The sequence below is a fragment of the Syngnathus scovelli genome, chromosome 5 (assembly GCF_024217435.2).
Source record: "Syngnathus scovelli strain Florida chromosome 5, RoL_Ssco_1.2, whole genome shotgun sequence".
NCBI classification, from domain to species: Eukaryota; Metazoa; Chordata; class Actinopteri; order Syngnathiformes; family Syngnathidae; genus Syngnathus; species Syngnathus scovelli.
The window spans coordinates 4,153,429-4,173,680 of record NC_090851.1 but is presented as its reverse complement, the minus strand read 5'-3'; the positions used below and the strand labels follow the sequence as shown (position 1 = coordinate 4,173,680).

At 42.2% G+C, this 20,252-nt stretch overlaps 3 protein-coding genes across 6 annotated transcripts; 2 read left to right on the top strand and 1 right to left on the bottom strand.

The window, feature by feature from the left end:
• Nucleotides 1-110: 110 nt before the first annotated feature.
• evi5l (ecotropic viral integration site 5 like) lies at nt 111-13,479 on the top strand. Of its 4 annotated transcripts, none has more exons than XM_049720078.1 (20): nt 111-458; nt 5,093-5,473; nt 5,745-5,934; nt 6,337-6,561; nt 6,945-7,019; nt 7,114-7,239; nt 7,342-7,485; nt 7,570-7,659; nt 7,754-7,851; nt 7,933-7,993; nt 8,130-8,183; nt 8,378-8,410; nt 9,268-9,408; nt 9,574-9,690; nt 9,795-9,935; nt 10,027-10,203; nt 10,325-10,471; nt 10,546-10,641; nt 10,759-10,854; nt 11,541-13,479. In XM_049720078.1, the coding sequence occupies exons 2-20, from the start codon at nt 5,232-5,234 to the stop codon at nt 11,847-11,849; spliced, it is 2,562 nt and encodes an 853-aa protein (XP_049576035.1). In that variant the 5' UTR covers nt 111-458; nt 5,093-5,231; the 3' UTR covers nt 11,850-13,479. The 4 variants fall into 4 exon arrangements, with proteins under 4 accessions (XP_049576035.1, XP_049576034.1, XP_049576037.1 ...); XM_049720077.2 differs by having other exon boundaries at nt 10,024-10,203; XM_049720080.1 differs by lacking the exon at nt 8,378-8,410.
• LOC125968729 (zinc finger protein 251) lies at nt 12,520-17,892 on the top strand. Its single transcript, XM_049720085.1, has 7 exons — nt 12,520-12,607; nt 14,379-14,550; nt 15,202-15,395; nt 15,488-15,630; nt 15,712-15,804; nt 15,928-16,096; nt 16,197-17,892. The coding sequence occupies exons 2-7, from the start codon at nt 14,453-14,455 to the stop codon at nt 16,364-16,366; spliced, it is 867 nt and encodes a 288-aa protein (XP_049576042.1). The 5' UTR covers nt 12,520-12,607; nt 14,379-14,452; the 3' UTR covers nt 16,367-17,892.
• pglyrp2 (peptidoglycan recognition protein 2) lies at nt 16,551-19,685 on the bottom strand. Its single transcript, XM_049720081.1, has 4 exons — nt 19,472-19,685; nt 18,038-18,898; nt 17,133-17,343; nt 16,551-16,976 (listed from the first exon to the last, which is right to left on the bottom strand). The coding sequence occupies exons 1-4, from the start codon at nt 19,545-19,547 to the stop codon at nt 16,667-16,669; spliced, it is 1,458 nt and encodes a 485-aa protein (XP_049576038.1). The 5' UTR covers nt 19,548-19,685; the 3' UTR covers nt 16,551-16,666.
• Nucleotides 19,686-20,252: the final 567 nt, after the last annotated feature.

Sequence of the window (20,252 nt, the reverse complement as noted above, 5' to 3'; positions counted from 1 at the left end):
TGTTCCTCCACGCAACGACCTGCAGTTTCAGCAGGCAATTGGCTGGTGAGTTGTCAATCAGTCCTAGCTCCCCACGCTGATTGGCTCTTTCCTCCTTCCAAAGTCTGCCTGCCATCCTAATTCTTAAATGATTTCCCCGTCGAGATTGATACTGCCGATCCCAATGTTGAGTCTTCGGCAACGCCACGTTTCTTGTTGTCATGTTTATAACAGCTGATTCCAAACTAAAAATATATACATGTTAACCTATTCCTGTCGGCTTAAATTCGGATCGAGCATAGCAGTCGGGGCTGGCAGCGCCGGGAGGGATGGCACTGCGTTGGACGCTACCCGGGTGTGTGTCGTCTTCGACGGTCCATTAAATTAGGATTAAATTAATTAGCCGATACCAAGATCGGTGTTGATATTTATTCCGGGAGACTCAAACTGCGCTGGCGCGGAATGGAAAAACGCGTTTGGTAAGCCTTCATGTTTTCTATTTGCATTCATTTAGCTCGGTGACAATGTTGTTGCGAGACCACCTTGGCTGCTCTTGTCAAATTGCACTGCTAAACTACAACACAGGCCCATCGATGGATGTCGACATAAATGTCTCAATGTTCCTCTCCTCCTCGTTTTAACGTGTGCTCGTTTTCCGTGCTGCATTCCGTCGCATGTCCTGTCAACCAAGACACCGACATTCATGTTCACTAGCATACCCAGTATCTGCATTCTTATTTGTTGGGGGGGAAAAAATGATGTCGCATGGCCATGTTGTGTTGTCCTGCTCTCGTTTTACACTGTTACACAACCATGTTGCTGTCGTGGGAAGCCGGTGGTATATGCACTCCCTCCCGGGAGGAGATGTCATTTAAGACCACAGATGTTAATTCCGCCTCAAACGTGGATTGACTGCACACAGCGGGCTGGCCTGTTCGGGTCTCCTAGTTGCAAGGCAGGCCCGCTTAGTACGGAAGATGAGCTGTCATGTTGGCGACAGAGACTTGTTAATTATGGAAAATGCTGAAGCGTTTGTGGAGGTCATGCTGCTATTTGAAATGCGAGCCAAAAGTGGTTACTCCATTTTAGACTCTGGCCTTCCTGTGTGGAGTTTGCATGTTCTCCCCGTGCCTGCACCGTTTCCTCACACATTCCAAAGTCATGCAGGCTGACTGACCTCCCCAAACTTTGTGAGTATGGATGTTTGTTTGTTTATATGTGCCCTGCGATTCTTATGAGGATTAAGCGGTTCAGAAAATTATACCGGACTGCACCGCACCGGACTATAAGGCCCATTTTAAAACTTTGTCCTTATATAAGGCGTACCATTAATGCATCATGTCAGATTTTTAATCCAAATCATTCTGTATTTTATCTTTTTTATTTCAACTTCAGACGCAACAAATTACTATATAATCACAAAATAATGGTCCATAGTCTTTTTGATTCATGATTCATAGTCTTCAGCAGGCCACTTATGATTGATTTCATGACACAATGCTTCGGGCCAGTTTGAATTTAGGAATTTGGTCCATATATAAGGCGCACCTGACTATAAGGCGCACTGTCGGCTTTTGAGAAAATTTTAGGTTTTTAGGTGCGCCTTATAGTCCGGAAAATACGGTACTACCCATGTCGTCTGTATGTATATTAGAACATCAGGGCCCCTGCAGGGGAGTTACTGGTGCGTTTCATTACTAGGAAAACTTTGGTAATGATTCATCCCACTGACACATCTACTCAAAATAACTCTGTTCCAATTCCAAGGCTTTGCTGACCAAGCTGATCATTGTCTTTTTGGTTGTAATCTTGTCTCGAACCTAAGACGAAAAGATGAAGACAATGAAATGATTCTCATGCCTTCCTGTGAAATCCTTCCGGCTTGCAAAAGGCAAATCACACGTTTTTGTCCCTAGGGGAAAGAAATCTTTTTCTCACTTCCTGGTGATGCTGTTTGTTTTTTTGTTTTGGGTATTTTAAGTCTTGATCTGATCTCATGGGCGCTGAGCAAAAGGCACTTGTGACTCACCCCTTTAGCTTATTCATTCAGTACTTGTCTCTACTCTGACCTCAAACAACAGCTATGTGAGAGTTAGAATGTCATTGGGATAAACAATCGGAATATTTGTGTGACTGAGACAATTTAAATCTGTAAATATTATTGATTAATATGTGTATTGATGGCTTTATGAAATACTGGACCGGTACCGATGTCAACAAATATTATATGAAGTGCAGTATACATTACAGCTTGGCTAATTGTGTTGTCATCCAGTTCGGAGCTGCCAATAAGTCCATCATGCTTCCCGTGCCATTGTGTGATCAATGAATGTTTCGATCGACTTTTTAAGGTGATAAATAAACATGTCAGTATTAGCACTTAAACAGTCCAAACAAGAACTGTAAAGTAATTGATGGGTTTGCACGGCTGTTTCCAGACCATTTCCGCTCGCAGCAGCACTCAAGGGAACCTATTATCTGGAGAGTGATGCTATTAACTCAATTCAGCACAGGAAAGCTTTTGTCATGATAAACATGAACAGTATGTAAGGCACTAAAATGGAGAAACCCTTCCCAGGTTTTATTTTTTCTCTAAATAGAGAAGTGGGTTCAGCCATTAAACCTAAATCATTTACACGTTTGTAACGAGCTGGGTTAATCGGTAGCCGATTCCAGTGTATGGAATCATGAGTCTTACTGTCTAACACAATCACTGGAGTTGTCAGATGCAGCGTTGAAGAACATAATCTGATTCTGTTAACTCAATCACTGCCGTATCAGTTAAAACTGAATTTTGACGTCTATATACGTCAATGGGAGCGAATGGGTTGGGTGGGGGTCAACATGTTGATCCATCCATCCGTCCATCCATCCATCCATCCATCCATCCATCCATCCATCCATCCATCCATCCATCCATCCATCCATCCATCCATCCATCCATCCATCCATCCATCCATCCATCCATCCATTCATCCAATTGGTGTAGTTAATTTATCACAAAATAAGTCTCGAGCATCTTGACAGTTTCACGGTTGACAAGAACTTTAGACATCCCATGTATCAAACGGCCAGCCACACATTACCGAGAAGGTCGCCCTGGGAGGCAAGGCTGGTGGAGCGCCCTTGAGCTCTGAGCTCATCATCTAAGGCAGGGTTGTCAAACTCATTTTTTTTTCGCGGGCCGCATTGTAGTCATAGCTTCTTCCGGAAGGCCATTATGACTGTCAACTCAAATAAATGTATGAGCACCTCATATTATATACAGTAAAAGCTTCAAATAAACTGACAAATAACTCCTTTTCAAATCAGACGAGTAAAAACTGGTCAAAGATATTTTTAAAAGTGAAGACAATTTGCATGGACCGCCCAATCATTATAAATGACTCAACCTATTAATTCATATCAAAACGACAGCAACACAAACCATCTGGGCGGGTTTTAGTTTTGAGTCATTCGTAGTCGTGCTCAGAACATCTCGGCTCCCTCGCCTTGTCAGAGGCCTTCACACTATCCTTCCAATAATGAAGTGCATCATCCGTCGCTCTACTGGTAGTCATGCGTGATTTACACATTTCACACTCTGACCCCCGACACTGAACAGTCCTTGTCTCGTCGCTGAGACGTCTCTGAAGGGTCACGGACGTTTCTCGGACAAAGCAGACTGTATTCCCAATGCTCGGGTCATGTTTGAAGATATTTTTGAATGGCTTCTAGTTCAGATTAGGTTTGGCGACATCCGTTGATTTCTACCTCGGTGAATCCATTTTGTCGCTCCTGAGTATAAGGCTATAGCGAGCGACTACTTTTCTTTCCGCAAAAGTGATTGGACTTGTTAATGGCTCTTTTGATTGGGCTGGTTGCTGCACATGAATGCATCCTTTGTTTCATCCCAAGCACTGTTTTCTGTGTTTACATTTATTTTGTGTCCAAAAACTGTATTTTTTATACTCTTAATTTGAAGCGGTGCCCTTAATAACATTTTCATGCTGTGTTGATTTGCCAATATAAAAATTGTCTTGGCACGCTAGGAGTTATTGTTGAAAAAGTAACGAGAATTGCCATTCCTGGAAAAGTCAAGTTAGTTATGGTGTTTATTTCAAACAACATTGTAATGCGGGGAATTTTCTTTCAAATGAAACACAATCGATTTATTTATTGTGCTTAACATGGGCAAGGTTGTGCTCAAGACATAAGTGCTTTAAATAGCCCGAATGATTGAATAACTAACAGCAGAGCGTGTACACACTCATTAAAGAACCCATGGAAACAATGATGTCATCAAACAGTTCCATGAGCTTCAAGTGGTTTGTTTATGAAATGGGTTTCCATGAGTACCTTGATGAATGTTTTCTGTTTTAAACTCTCTCATCTCCCATTTTAGCAGCTTTTCTTTTCTGGAGTTATTCAGGCTAATTTGCGACAAGGTTGTTTTGACTGCGGCGTGATGACTCAAGAAAATGTCCGTTTGTGTTCTGAGTCACTATGACATCATTGGCGTTACTTCATTTTTGGAGAAGTCGGTGTGGGAATCTCTACCGTTGTCTGCTTTGTAGTTAATTTTGTGTTGAGCCAATCACGGCTCTGTTTGCAAATGTCACATGACCAAATAACAGCTGTCGTTATTGAATGTTTTTAGAATTGATTATTCTACCAATTATTGGGTATTAATTAGTGAATAAAAAGAACTAAACAGTTCATGAATATCATAGAAGAAGGATTAATGGCCATCTTTTTCCAAAGTAAAAGCAGATGTTTGCAAATGTTTTTATTTTGATTAAACACAAAAAAATAGCTTTGTCTGTTTTTATTTAGGACTAGAGAATTATTTCGTAGAAGAGTTTAAAGTGGGAAGATTTTAAAAATGACTAAACAATGACTTGATTTTTAAAATGCAAGGCGATTAATTTGCTAATCGGTATGTTGTCGATTTAATCGATTCATTTTGACATCGGTAAAAACAGGTGAGCACCTGTGATATCATTATTAGTCAAGTGGCCCAACGGAAAGGGACACTATCACAAAGGGTCTAGACGTAAAAGGAACTTATTCATAAAATGACAAATAAGTCAAGTAGTCCGTGAAAGAAAGTTTCTCCTTTCCTCTTCATCAGGTTTGAAGACCTCTGATCCTATTGGCTCTTCAGCCTGGCAGGTGACAGTCAGCTGACATCCTGACAAAGGAGAAACCAGAGTGAGGCGAGGCGAGGAGAGTTTCCACTTGCGCAGCTTCCCCACACCGCAATAAGCGACATGTCAATACCTAGCGGCAGTCCCGAGCGAGAAGGCTCAGGCCAGGTTCCGACACACCTCGACTGCCCTTCGTCCCCTCCCGCTTTGGATCCCGATCCACTGTCGACGGGAAGTCCGGTCCTCAGCCCAGACTCCTCGTCCCATGATGCCGCACTGTCAGCGCCCGCAGTTTCCCCGGCGGACTCGGAGAACCTCAGTCCAGATGAACTGGAGCTGCTGGCCAAACTGGAGGAACAGAACAGGTGACAAATATTGCTTGAATTATTTATCGTTATGTTCCCCGTGGGGACTAAGCGGTTCAGAAAATGGATGGATGGATGGATGGATGTATTATGTTTTATTATATTTATTTAAATTCAATGCAAAAAAAATATATAAAAACTTCTTGTGTCATTGGTTCTCATCCCAATTTTTTTTTTTTTTTTTTAAATAGCTATTACTTGGCAAATATGTCAACCTGTAAGCAACTGTATGACAAACTGTGTCTTCATGACTCGTACCTGTGCCTGCAAGATTACTGGAGGCCGACTCCAAGTCCCTGCGCTCCATGACGGGCTCGCGACGCAACAGCGGCTCTTCGCTGGTTTCGAGTTCCTCGGCTTCCTCCAATCTGTCCCACCTGGAGGAGGACACTTGGATCCTCTGGGGCCGCATCGTCAACGAATGGGAGGAATGGAGACGCAAGAAGGACAAGCTTCTCAAGGTCAGTTCAGGTTGATGTTATTCCTGCTGACCGCCTGTTCCCCTTTGTGTCGAGACATTTTTCTTGGAACTCTCATCTAGTTTCCAAGTATACCGCCAGACAAATGATGCAGTGATTGACGCAAAAATGAAATGATTTGCATTGCCATGGCAACACAATCAGCATCATCTTGAGGAGACACGCGCCTTTGTGTGCATCTGCAAAACCTCCAAGACGGCAAAATGGATGAGAGGAGGGACAGCTGAGTGAGTCAGGATGGAACAAACAAGCTAGGAGACATTTGGACAAAACATAACTATGATGTAACGGCGCCACGACAACACGGATCCTAAAAAATATGTTGTTAAATCAATAGTTGTGTAATTTTATGACTGAGGATTAATTGATGGACGTGTCCTCCAGGAGTTAATCCGGAAAGGCATTCCTCATCACTTCCGGGCCATCGTGTGGCAGCTGCTGGGCAATGCCACGGACATGCCGGTGAAGAATCAGTACTCGGAGCTGCTGAAGATGTCATCCCCGTGCGAGAAGCTGATCCGCCGAGACATCGCTCGTACCTACCCCGAGCATGAGTTCTTTAAAGGTCAAGACAGCCTGGGCCAGGAAGTCCTCTTTAATGTCATGAAGGTAAAAACACTCTTTTTGAATTACGTTATCTTTTTTTTTCATAAAGCATTCAAATTTGAAATGATAAAGCCATAGCATTGTTTGCTTTATTATTATTATTATTATTATTATTATTATTATTATTATTATCTGTTTTCCTGACTTATGTTTACGTCACACTTGTTTGCTAGCTAATGCAAAATATTCAGATTATTTTGCATTTTTGATTATGTTTAAATATACTCACCGTTCAAAATAAATCGCTTCCATACGGTTTTTGCAAACTGCTGTGAAATGAACCAAGGTCAGCTATTCAGAAAACGAGAGCCCATTTTCGGCAACTTTGATTTTTTTTTTCACCCAGATGTTTTTAGTAGATGTTTAAATATTTACATATTTTTCAGGCTTACTCCCTTGTGGATCGGGAGGTTGGTTATTGCCAAGGTAGTGCGTTCATTGTTGGCCTGCTACTCATGCAGGTAATGTGTGTTGTTAAAAAAATAAAATAAAAAAATTAAAACGGCCATCTGTGATTGCTAACGATGGAATTCTCTACTGACGATTTTCTGCCAGATGCCCGAAGAGGAGGCTTTTTGCGTGTTTGTGCGTCTGATGCAGGAGTACCGTCTGCGAGAGCTCTTCAAACCCAGCATGGCCGAACTGGGACTTTGCATCTACCAGTTTGAATATCTTCTACAGGTAAAGAGCAAGCAGAAAAAGGTTACATCCACTAGAGGGCAGCAAAGCTATTATTTTTTTTGTCTGATTCGCAATAACAATGCTATTTTATTGTCATATCAGGAACAACTTCCAGATCTTAACGTCCATTTCCGGTCCCAGAGTTTTCATACGTCCATGTACGCCTCATCTTGGTTCCTCACGCTGTTCCTCACCTTTCTCCCTTTGCCCGTCGCCACGCGCATATTTGATATTTTTATGTACGAGGTAGGAGGATTTACTTCATCGATGGTAACTTTTGTTTATATTGAGTCGGCATATAAAACTAAATTGTGAGACCTTTCCCTTAAGGGCCTGGAGATCATCTTCCGTGTGGGCATGGCCATTCTGCAGTACAACCAGACGGACCTCATTCAGCTGGACATGGAGGGCATGTCACAGGTGCTGAACTTAAATGATGTTCTATGAAATGTTTTTTTAGAATCGATTTAGTTTGTGTCACGATGGAATATTTTGTTGCAAATTTGTCTTCCAGCATTTTCAGAAGGTGATCCCTCACCAGTTTGACAGCTGCCCAGACAAGCTGATCCTCAGGGCATATCAGATCAAATACAACACTAAGAGAATGAAGAAGTGAGCGTCCCTCGTTAACCTCGTGACCCCCAAGAGCTAAATGTTTGAATCTAAATTTGAAAATTCCTCTTATTCAATCAGGCTAGAGAAAGAATATACCACCATCAAGAACAAAGAAATGGAAGAACAAATTGAGATTAAGGTGTGTTTGTTTGCTGGATGTTTTTCACGACTTCACTTCCAATCTAAGAATTCTTTTTCAATTTATTAGGGAACCGAGCAAGGCTCCGCTTAACACACACAATAATTCTTAACGATGAATCTGCTCTTGTTTTCAGAGGCTCCGCACAGAAAATCGACTACTAAAACAGCGGATTGAAACCCTAGAGAAGGTCAGAGACGAACTTTCCGCCTTTATTCTGTATTCTTTTCCCTCCTCTTCAAAAAAAAACTATTTTCTGACTGATCTTCATGCTGCCTCTGTTTTCCTCATCTTTTCGGTTTCTCTTCCTTTCCTGTTCTACTCTGGGCTTTGGTTGTGGCCTCTCGTTTCAACATCTTGTTGCGTCCCTTCATTACGCTGTAGGAGAGTGCCGCTCTGGCAGATAGACTCATCCAGGTAGAGTACTGAATGAACCGCTTCCCTTGCTCGCCTCAGACCTCTCCTCAACAACAAACTCGGTTTTTGCCGCTTTTAACAAATCAGCATGTAAAAGACTTTTTTTTTTTTTTTTGTGAATATAATATTTCGTCCACAAACCTGTTATGTGCATGTTCATTTATTGTATGATTAATTATTTATAAAATTGTACGCAATGACACTTCCATGATGAAACTGTGCAACTCCTGCATGTGGCTTGTAAACACTATTTTGTGATGCAAATATTTTGATTTACACTAATTACTTGTTTGCTTTCTTTATAAGAACTTTGCATTCTTATTTAGGCAAAGGAGTACATTATATGGAGGAAAGTAAAAAAAATGTTATTTTTTTTTAATCCTTACCAGCATCAATTCTTGAGTTGTCCTAGAGAGTACCGATACCAAGTACCGATACATTAGTATTTTTGATACATATAATTTAAAAGCAAAAAAAACCCAAATTATTTTAAAGAAAAAGCAATATATTCCAATAAAAAAAATTGATGAAATTTTTATTTTCTATTTAGTGTCGGTAAAACCGCCACACCGATGTGTATCACCTTCCGTCATGAGTACCGATCTCGCACTAACCTCATTTGTGTAACATAAATTTACGCACGTAATAGGAAACGTCAAAAGCAATTGACTCTCAACGACATGTACCACCCAGCTAGCTCTCTTAAAGAAAGCAAATACGTTTTATCCCAAATATAACCATTCCTGCAAAGCTTAACAAAAAATGCACGACACTATCGTTAACCCCTTTGACCTCAATTGGGATCTCCTAATTTGTATTTTAGAAATGTCAAATGCTGTTCTGGTGTGCCGTTCCAGGGTCAGGTGACCAGGGCGCAGGAAGCGGAGGAAAACTATGTGATCAAACGTGAGCTCGCCGTAGTGAGGCAGCAGTGCAACGTAGCTAGCGAGGGTCTCGAGAAGGCGCAGGACATCATACGAGAGCTGCAGCAACAAAAGGTAACCTCGGGAACAAAAATGGAGAGGACCAAGAGAATTTCATTTCATTCTTCTTTGCTTCTGTTAAATTGTTATTACTTCGAATCGCGCCGAGGTGCCAATTTATGATGAGTTTTACAATAGCATTACTTATTGACTGTAAATACGCCGCCATGCTCCTTTCAGTACGCGGAGCAGTTTGTGAGCAGTCTCCAGACAGAGCTGGAGCAGTCCAAGCTACACGAGGCCGAGCTGCTGGGAGCCATGAAGGAACTACAAGACAAGGTGCTTGATCTGGAGAAGGTAAGTCACCTGACAGGACTTCACCGTATTTTCTTCAGCAGCCGAATTATGTTTATCAGTTCAGTCAGATAAGAGTACTAAGAGTTCTTCCCATCTCCATCCAGAAGAGCAGCTGTTTGCCTGATGAAAACAACATGGCAGCTCTGCAGGAGGAGGTGAAGCAAATGAAGCTGAGGGAGCTGGAGACACTCCGATCATTCCGAGAGATGCAGGACTCGGTCACTGAGCTCAACCAACGCTGGCAGGTAAATCCACAACACATAAAAGCCGCAATTGTTTTGTCTTATGGTGTGTTATTTTATTTTTTTCCCCATCTTGTCATGCGTGTCTCAGCAGCATCACATGTCCCGCAGTGGCAGCACAGGCGGCGGCGGCAGCCACTGGAAGGAATCGCCAAAGAAGAACGCCATGAATGAGTTGCAAGATAAGCTGATGACTGTCCGTCTAAGAGAGGCGCAAGCCCAGGCTGAGCTACGAGAGGTCAAACTGAAGGCTGTGCAGCTGGAGAGCCAGGTCGGACATGTCCATCCAGATATAACTGGTTGTCTAACAACAGCTAGTATAAAATTCCAGCGTTCAATCAATATGATCAACCTACTAAAAAGTCATTTGCTGGCTTTCACTTCTGTTCTAGAATACCATCCATAGTAAATTGATTGGACGCCATGAGCAGGAGCGTTCCGCCCTCCAGGATCGCCTCCAGATGTCATCCAATCAGAACAAAGCTCTTCAGGCCCAGCTCAACGAGATGAAACGGAAGCAGGCCGAATGGGACTGCAAGGTGCGATAAGAGCGACATGTAGTTGCGAGGATGAACCACAAGGGCCTAACCGGGAATGAACTCCTCCCACACAGAGCAAAGAGGAGGTGATGGCCGTACGACTGAGGGAAGCCGACAGTATGGCCGCCATGGCCGAGCTCAGGCAGAAGATAGCCGAGCTCGAAATACAGGTGAGGACGGATGAGGGTTGAAAACATTGAACTGATGAATGATCATAAAATATTTCTAGTCCTCAAGCATCTCCAGGAAAGCTCCTGGAGACTTTGACCCATGCGTATGTCTTTCAGAAAGAAGAAGGGCTGATCCAGGGCCAGCTCAACCACTCCGACTCCAGGCAGTACATCAACCGGCTTCGAGACCAGATCACTGAGCTCAAAAACGAGGTCACTCACTCGCACGCATCGACACAAGTTTCCACTTTTACTGTAGTTGAGATAAAGTGGGAAGAAATTCGATTTTGAAAATGTCAATGTAAATGTAGCTTAAAGTCATTTCTGGAGTATGTAGGTGGCAAACAGGAAGCCATTGCATGTCTCTTCTGTCTGTAATTGATTCTGCAACAAATGTTTTTCGAATGGCTCTCAATCAAAATCCAGACGAGATCGTGACTTTTTAAGTTTAATTGCTGTTTACGATATTATATATCTTTTTATATATTTTATCTTTTCTTATTTTATATATATTTTGACATTATAAAAGCGAGTCAGTGCGTGCGTGCTGATTCTCAACCGAAGGTGTGAGATGAGACTTTAGCGGTTCTCGCTCTTCTGCTGAAACCCCCCCGCCACCAGTTTTTCACTAAAGCTGTGGCTTTACGAAGGCGAGTGAAACTCGCATACAGATGAAAAATCTGTGTTTATACAGTTGAGTCATATGTAGAGCGCTGATGCGGTGAGAAATAAATCGTTGGTTTTCATCAACTGGAACGAGTACTAAAGAAATGATGAATTTACCAATAAAAAAAAAGCCATTGTGTCGCTATAAAGAAAATATGATGCCAACGAAGTTACAGGAGTAATGCACATAAAAAGTTGTGTTCTCAAATGTGAATTCCTGTTTGCGTTTCCAGATTAGGCTACTGCGAGGTCAGAAGGCTCGGGCTCCGGGTTCCAGGCTCACCACCATGGGCGCCGACTACCAGGATCTGTGTCTGACCAGCCCCGCCTCAGCTGAGGGCGACTACCTGAGTTCCGACGAGGACATCCTCAATAGCCCCCTCCCTCCAAGCGCCCTTTACCCGGCCATACCGGGCCCGTGTCACCCCTCGGCCCGGCTGGACAGCGAAGGCAGCACGGACAGCGAGGCGGAAGAGCGGACACACCCGGAACCCCCGCAGCTGTTCGGTAGTATGATGTGTGCAGAGGCCATGGAGAACTGATGAGCGCTGGTCGGTTACTATGGCAACGCTGATGGACAGTATCTCTCCGGAGTGAGTGCATCCCTCCTACTTTATCCTTTCACAGAACGGCAGGTTAGACTTATTTTGAAGGAAGAGTAAATTCAAAGTGTTCTATAAGAGATCCACTAATTACTTTGTGCAAGTGTACACTACAAGTTTCAAATCTCGTCCTATAATCTTTTTCAGAAGTTGGAGCGATACACCTCTTTTGTGAGATATTGTACCTGTGTGAGGCCTTGCACATAAAAAAAAAAAAAAAAAATCCTCTACTCCAGTACATATCCCAAACAGACTGACATGGACCTGCAAAACCATTGCTCTGAAATTAATTGATGATGTGAGATGTGCCAGCAGCCTATATCCAGTTAGAATGTCGGAAAACATCTTTTTGGCTAACCGTTCTTCGCTGGCTTCATCGAAAGAGCGGCAATGTGATGAAATAACGTCCATGCACTCATCCCTAACCATTTCAACATCCTCAACATGCACTGGATGTTCAAAATGCAAAGGGAAGACACAAAAAAAAAAGGAGGAAACTCAACATTGCCAAATTGTTTTTCTTTTTGTATTTTAAAGTAACTTATATGTTATGTAATTTATTTTGATATGATTTTTACTATCAAATATCGAACCGTATGTCTGAGGGTGACGGCAGAGGTCCCTCCTTCCTTCCTGTATGAGCGTGTGCCAACCTCGTGCCACCACGATTGTTGCCTGTCTGTGTGCTGTGACGCAAGGTGAGATGCTCCATGAGCTGCTATCATGTTTTATTTACGAATAATTATGTCACCCGCCCGTCATTAAAATCTGTCTCATTGTTTGCTGCAACTAGCTACATTATGTGATAATGGACATTAGCATGTTTTGCATATCAAATTAAATATCAAAACAACCCTTTGGTATGTCACTAAAATTTAAAATGACAATACCCAAAAGAAACAGGCTTTCATATGTTCGGGTTTTTGAGCACTGAAAAATTGACATGATTAATTCTTTTTTTTTTTCTTTCCCGTGATCATCCGTCCACGAAAAAAAGTGGAATTGTAGCTTCATGTATAGACATCAGAAGGGTTAAAGAGGACGTATTGCCAAGTACACTGTTGCAAGTAACCGCCTTGTATGTCACAAGGCCTCTTTCTCTACCCTGGAATCTGTGATGTTGTAAAACTTCCTTCTCTTTCTTAAGCTTAACCAGACTGAGATTTTTGCCCTGTTAGCTGTGGGAAAACGCTAAAAAAAAGTCTATCTCAACAACTGACAATTTTTTGCAACTCAATATTGGCCGATAATTGCTTTATCAATACAATTAGACTACTGCCATCTCCCCATATTGATCATATATCAGTCACGTGCCATACTTTCCATACCTTGTCGCATTTGAACCTTATCCAGCAAATTTTTGGTGGCAACAATCTGACGGCACAGTGTTATCCATGGAGTGTCAAACATTTTTGTCACCTTATTCCCTTGCCCTCTTGCATTTGAACTAATGTGCTTGTCGCAGACGTTTAATACAGCTAAAGCTTCTATAAAGTCTAGTACAATAAAAGACATGTCATGTCCTGTATCATAAGGACAATACTAAATAAAACTTTGAAATTGCAATTTTGCCAAGATTTGCTTTGTGTCTTATTTGACCTTAAAATAGCAGTTTGAATGTTTGAGCAAAATTTATTCCAGTAGTTCAGTTCAAAAAATGAAATTAATTTGATGTGTTAAATACGTCAGATGTTTTTTATTTTTTTTGTTTTGATGGTCAATGATTTACTGCTCAAGAAAATTTACCATCTTGAGCATTTTTGAACAACCAAAATAATCTTCACAATTATAATGTATTTGAAATTATTTTTTATAACAATACCGTATATGTAATATTACTTACAGGGTTATATTTATCCTATGCAAAGACTAGCTAACAGTATTATTCCTGCAGCTTACTAATGTCTTTGTTTAATACTGCCCTCTGTCGGCCATATTTTGCGTATCTGAACGAGCAGCACATTCTTTATGCATGAATGCTATTTCTTCCCCAATTAATTTTGGAGATGCTTGAACACAATAACTGCATTTACATTTATTTTGTCTGGGAATGATTTGAATCTTCTCATCTGAACAAGAGGGCTGTGTCTTTTGTAATACCACAATTGACCTGTGGGTGTCAGCATGGTGCAAGAGAACAATGAGATCGCCTGGAGAGAGGATAAATTAAGTTTTTTTTTTTTTTTTTTTGCTCGACAATCTGAGTCTAAAAAGTTTTTATCAGGTTTAATATTTACGATTGCCGGCCCCGATTGTTATACAAGCGTATCGGAGAGAAAATAAAACCCACACGACATATCACAGGATAATCGCTCAGAATAATCTTTGAAACACTAATCGGGTTTTTGTGACTTTGAAGTGAGGTATAAATACTCAAGTTTGTCCCGATTGTTGGGATGTGTGTACCCCGCTGTAAACCTTGAACTTGAACTCAGTGGTTTGTAAAAAAGCATATTTCTGCTTTGACAGGATTGTGCACAATGCGGTGTTGGTGTGAGGAAGCGGTGTGGTTGTCACGTCACAGATGAAAGCGCTTCCTTTTCATGAGGGCTTTAGAATCCTTCACACCTCACTTCAGCTTCATTTACCTGCTTCTTGTATCATTTTGTGCTCGATTTCTCAGCGTTCAACTTCATTTCTGGTAAGTTTTCACAGCAACTATTTGACCACATTGACATTTTACACACTGCTATGAGCGCTTTAATGATTGATGGTATTCATTCCAATCTTAATAACATTTTTATACCACATGGAAGAGTATATTGACTATTTTCATCTTTATTACTGCAGTTTATTCACAATTATTTTTAAATGACATGTAGGTTGATATTTTTGTGTATTTCTCCCACTATAAACATTAGTGTGACATTGATCGGATTTGCTTTGTTACAATTTTAACAGTATTATTAATGATGAAGATTCCCCATTGGCAAATGCTTTGAAATGGACAAATTGTCATCTTTGACTCTGTACAGTACTATATTATTTCAATACTGTAATTTTGCTCCCTTTTCTGTTACGTTTGCTCATAATTTTACTCTAAATGTGTGTGTACACGCACACTGTGGCGTCGACAAGACTTAGTGCAAATGGAGTTTCTGCTGCCATCTAGTGTCCAAGTCAAGTAGTGCGCGTTCCTGTATTTATGCTATATTAAACAAGACCAATTGGTGTTTTCACATAGTGTGAAGAAAATTGATTATGATCACAACATGACTGCAGCTGATTGTGTTTGCTGCAGAATTAATTCTCATTAATCAATAATCCTGCAATATTGGTTATCCTTCCTCAGTGTGATGCCTCGTTCCTTCCTGGTAAAGCGAGGAGGCCTCCAACCCTTTCGCTCAGAACAGAGAATGAGCATTGGCCAAAAAGAAACGCGGCCCCAGGAGTCATCCCTGGGGCACACCACATCTGCTCCGCAGCACCTCGATACGGTCACCGTTGATTCGCTTCAACCTGTTTGTGGCGACCAACACTGTGAAGGTAATCAATTCAAAGTTCATTATCAAAATTCTGGATGTTCAAATAATATATTTTTTTACACTCAACATGGTGTGTAAATGGTGTCCTCGTAGACGTTCCTGCTGTTCCCAAAGTTGAAAAGTGGCCCAGATGTTCCGATAGACAAAAATCACCAGGGCTGGACTTCTTGCCTCGGAACGACTGTGACTCCTCCAAGATGATTTGTGCCAGTCAAGAGTGTCCACTATGTGGAAAAGTTGGATGTCATTCTATTATTCTACAAAAACGTTCCACTGGGAAACATTTTTATACTAATGTGTTTTTGTTTTTTTTGCAGCTATTTACCCACTTGTGCACTTTTAAGAGGCACGTATACAATTGTCATGGAATCACATCCTATGCAACAGATCTTGAATCGTGCAAGGGCAAGGTAAGATCGTTTATGTCGAACTATCTTCGGGAATGCCGAGTAGAGTTTGTCCGAGGGTGCTCGCGGGATTTAAAAGCAGTCGAGTGACCAAACAACATCAAGTGTTGCGTTTGTGTGTGTCAGGACGTCAGAGCATTCGGCTGCAGTGTTTGTGGAAAAGTGTTCAAGCGCTCGTCCACACTGTCCACGCACCTTCTCATCCATTCTGACACGCGACCCTACGCCTGCCAGTACTGCAACAAGCGCTTCCACCAGAAGTCGGACATGAAGAAGCACACCTTCATACACACGGGTTTGGGTCCCTGGCCACTCTCCTAATTGTCTTGAGATCTCGTTTAAGTTGGATACCAAGCCATAAGTGGATTTTATGATGTTGATGCTTTGTGTGTCAGGTGAGAAGCCCCACGTGTGTCACATATGTGGCAAATGCTTCAGCCAGAGCTCCAACCTCATCACACACAGCCGCAAGCACCGAGGCGACTGGCCCCACCGCTGCCCTCGCTGCCTCTTCAGCTTCCAGGAACCTGTGGACCTGTGGCAGCACCACTGTGCCCGCCGCTGACACAATGTTTTTTTTTTTTTTTATTCAAGTTGTACTAATATAATTAGAAAGTTTTTATTTGGGAAAAACATGAATATTAAGGGGACATTATTTGAACCCCTTTTGTCTAAAGATTGGAAAGAAAGAAAATACATAGAAATATGAGACCAAGTGAAAAGATTTTTTATCCCACCGATGAGCGAGCCACTTTATAAATCACTTTATTTGGAACTATATACACATGCACGCTTTGCAGACTTTGACACAGAAGCGCAGGAAATTTTTAACGATGGTCAGCACGCCTTCTCGGGTTTCAACATGTCAATGGTAATGTCTGAAATGATCCCATTGTGTAATTTCATTAAAGAACGCATCTCCGGGGCAAGACGTGTAGTTGACCGTCTGCCTGTGGCCGTGGAAGGTGTAATTGGCCACGAGCTTCCCCCCGCCCACCGCACAGCTCGTCAAGCGGTGGCGTACAAGGTCAAGGGAGTGACGGGACGGAAGAGTTGACGTGTAGTTGCCGATGATCGAGACGCCGAATCCGAGACTGTTGTGTCCTCGCGTGTGCCTGCCGAGGATGTTCCAGCCCCGGCCTTCGTAGACGTAACCGTCCGAGCCAACCACGAAGCTGACACGACAGAATGTGGAAATGAAAACAGCAGTCTTTGCCCAAATTCGAAGCCACAATCGGATTTAAATTGTATTAAAAGCCAAATGATTGGCCAGTGTGAATTGTATTGAAACCCAAAGGAGATATTTAGTAGATGGTGAAAAGGGGTGTTACCTGTATCCAATGTCACTCCAGTTCCGGACCTCCTGGTGGAAACGCTGCATGGCTCTCATGTCCCGGGAACACTCCGAGAAGGACAGGCACGGCTGCGAGGGCTCATAGGTGTGGTGAATGTAGAGAAAGCCCAGGGGTAAAGACAGTGGTATGGGGGTTCCCTTGTGAGCCTTTGCCCTCCACTGGCAGCGAGAGATGATTTGAGGACAATCTGCGGCAAAAGCTCATTTTGGATGCCACTCTTCTGTGAGGTCCAGACGTTAATGCTCACCCATTTGGCTTAGGCTGAAATGGAGGTCCGGAACCCGTTCTCTTTGGGCTTATTTATGTTGGGGCCTAGGATTACTTTTTTTTTTAATTTTTTTTTTTTATATATACTTTATTGCTTTATTTCGCACTGTTGGGTAGCTCCAATCTTAAAGGCAATCTAATTTATTCACGTGGAATTTGAAGGGTAGGAATTGCTGTTGGGGCTTAGGATAACTTTGAAACTTTCAGCCGTGTTTTAGTTAATTTGTTCACTATTCACACTCTTATTTTGAAAACGATGCTTTATCCTGTTTTGTATGTATTTTCCATCTCATAGTTTCTTTATGTAAAGTTGACATCGTGTGGCTAAGTTGAATTAGCGGCTAATATAACTTTTTGTTTATACTTGCTTAAAATAATTTAATATGGATCTACATGGCTGACACCTTTTGCCCCCTTGTTTCACTCAAAATTATTAGCAGAAATATTTTCTATTAAAGCTACTAAAGGACGTCTTGCATCAATCAATTAAAAGTTTAGCTTGCTGTCTAGCTTGGACTAAGCATAAATGCGTTTTAGCAAGGACAATACAATGTTCGATCCAAGGTAAAGGTTAGGCGTTAGTTTGGAAATCAAACCGTGCTATTCTTACTTACCCCAGTACTTGTGCACAAATGCTTCTAGTCCCTTCTTCACCGCCTCGTTGACTCCTGTGTCCAAAGCCACCCACTCCGTCTTCTCCAACTTCCAGACTAGTTCAAGCGTGTCCATCAGCTCCTTCTGAAGGTCAAGGGGCTCCAGAATGGATCGAGAGATCTCCCTACGCCGTGGACTAACATGGCCGGGAAAGGTATCAAGACCCTGGCTTGCGTTCAGGGTAAAACTGTAGTATTCTTTGAGGGTCTCACTCAGTGCACGTGGCTTTTCAGATTCGGGGACTCGGCTGATGTCCGTGCCCAGTATTATTCCATCCATGCCCCCACTTATAACTGCGTCTGTGGCCAGGGTGGCAGGCCAAGAGAGTTTGAACACTTTGGGGTGCTCCACACTGTCCCAGCACCCATCAGGCCCCAGGCGATTGGACACTGGGATGTCCTGGAGGCTGAGAAAGGTTAACCCAAGTGTCCTTCCCAAGGTGAGAGGAAAGAGTCCAACGGCTGAGGTCGACTCCAACTTGGCTTTGAGTCCGGATTCGATCCCCAGCAGCAAAGGTGCCAGGGCGACCGTGGTGCCGTCCCGGGTAAGCGTCACCCCTCGCTCTTCGCCGCTGTCCGTTACGATGTGGTGGACTGCCTTGTCGAAGAAGCTAAAGGACGAGGCGTTGAGGATGTCTGTCTCTAGACCTTCCGCATCTGTGAGGTTATTCCAAGCCCCCAGGAAGTGGATCGTCATGGCGTCATCATGGCCGGCGGTCCTGCGTAAGGCTCTTACGAGCGCCAGTGGGGACAGACCTGGGTTGGATTCTTCCACCTGTCGCACCGCATCGATGAAGTTGTCCATGCTCCGCAGGTGGACACCTGGTGGCGTAGAATCGGATCGTACATTCCGTCTGAATATTTCTTTTAATTTCAACACGACATTTTTTGCAAAGGAAAACAAACATGGCCAAAAACCTATTGATTAGGCCGTTGCGTAATCATTCGGTTGGAGGAGTCCTACTACCTGGTTAAGTGTCGATTTGCGTGAAGAAAGATCGTTCGACGAAACTAGAGAATTAAATAAATCACGCTCCGTAAGGTCAAATGTCATATTTATTGGGGGGTAAACTAAAAGATGAACTGTGAGTCAATTGAAAAAAAAGACGAGTGGTATTGTTTAGTGCTGATCCAAAGAAATTAGGTCAAAGTTATTTGCAACGTTTTGAGATCAACACAGTAGGTGCTCTTCTTCTATTTGTTATGGAGCGGTCGATTGGCCTCCCATACATGTTTTTGGAATGTTGGAGGAATCCCAAGAAGGCACGGGGAGAACATGCAAACGCCTGGAGCCGGATTTGAACCCACAACCTCTTCGCTGTGTGGCAGGAATGCTAATAATATGTTTCAAATTTGGAAAAACTCAAAATAAAAGAGTAAATAGCCAAAACATACCTGCCGGCCTGCATGATATTAAAGTGAAGTAGTAGAATGACGCCAACAGGAAGAGTGCGACTTGAAAAAACGCCATCTTGGTGATGAATAAAAGATATCCCCAAAAAAGAGAAAAGTAAAAGCATGCGGTTGCTTTTGGAGTTTATAATGTTTCCAGGCACAGTTGGTTGTGTGGGTGTATGCACTTGCGCCCTTTCGGACAAGTACGTGACTACAAATATCGATTCGGCCAACAGAAAGATGCATCAATGCTCGACAGCGACTGCCCCCAAACAAATTACAAAGGTCACAATATCATCAAGAGAAAGTCCATCCCTCCAAGAGAAGGGAGGGGGATCGCTTACACATATGACCCCAAAGCACGTAAGGGCATGCACGTTATATTCTCCAATAATGTATGACAATTTAATGAAGTAAAATATAACACACAGTCAAAAGATGAATATTCAAACAATACAATGTAATATTATTTGTGTATTTATTTAAATCCTATTCAAGGCAAATAATTAGAACAACTAAAAGAAATCATACAAATGTAATATTATTTGTGTATTTAAATCATATTCAAGGAAAATAATTAGAACAACAGAAAAAAATCATACAAATGTAATTTTTTTGTGTATTTATTTAAATCATATTCAAGCCAAATAATTTGAACAATAAAAAGAAATCATACAAATTTACACAGTAAAAACAACTAATAAGCTCACTTTACACTGGTTATTAATTTAATAATGCAGTCTGTTCGGTTTTTCGCCGGTAACTTCCGTTTAGTCACGTG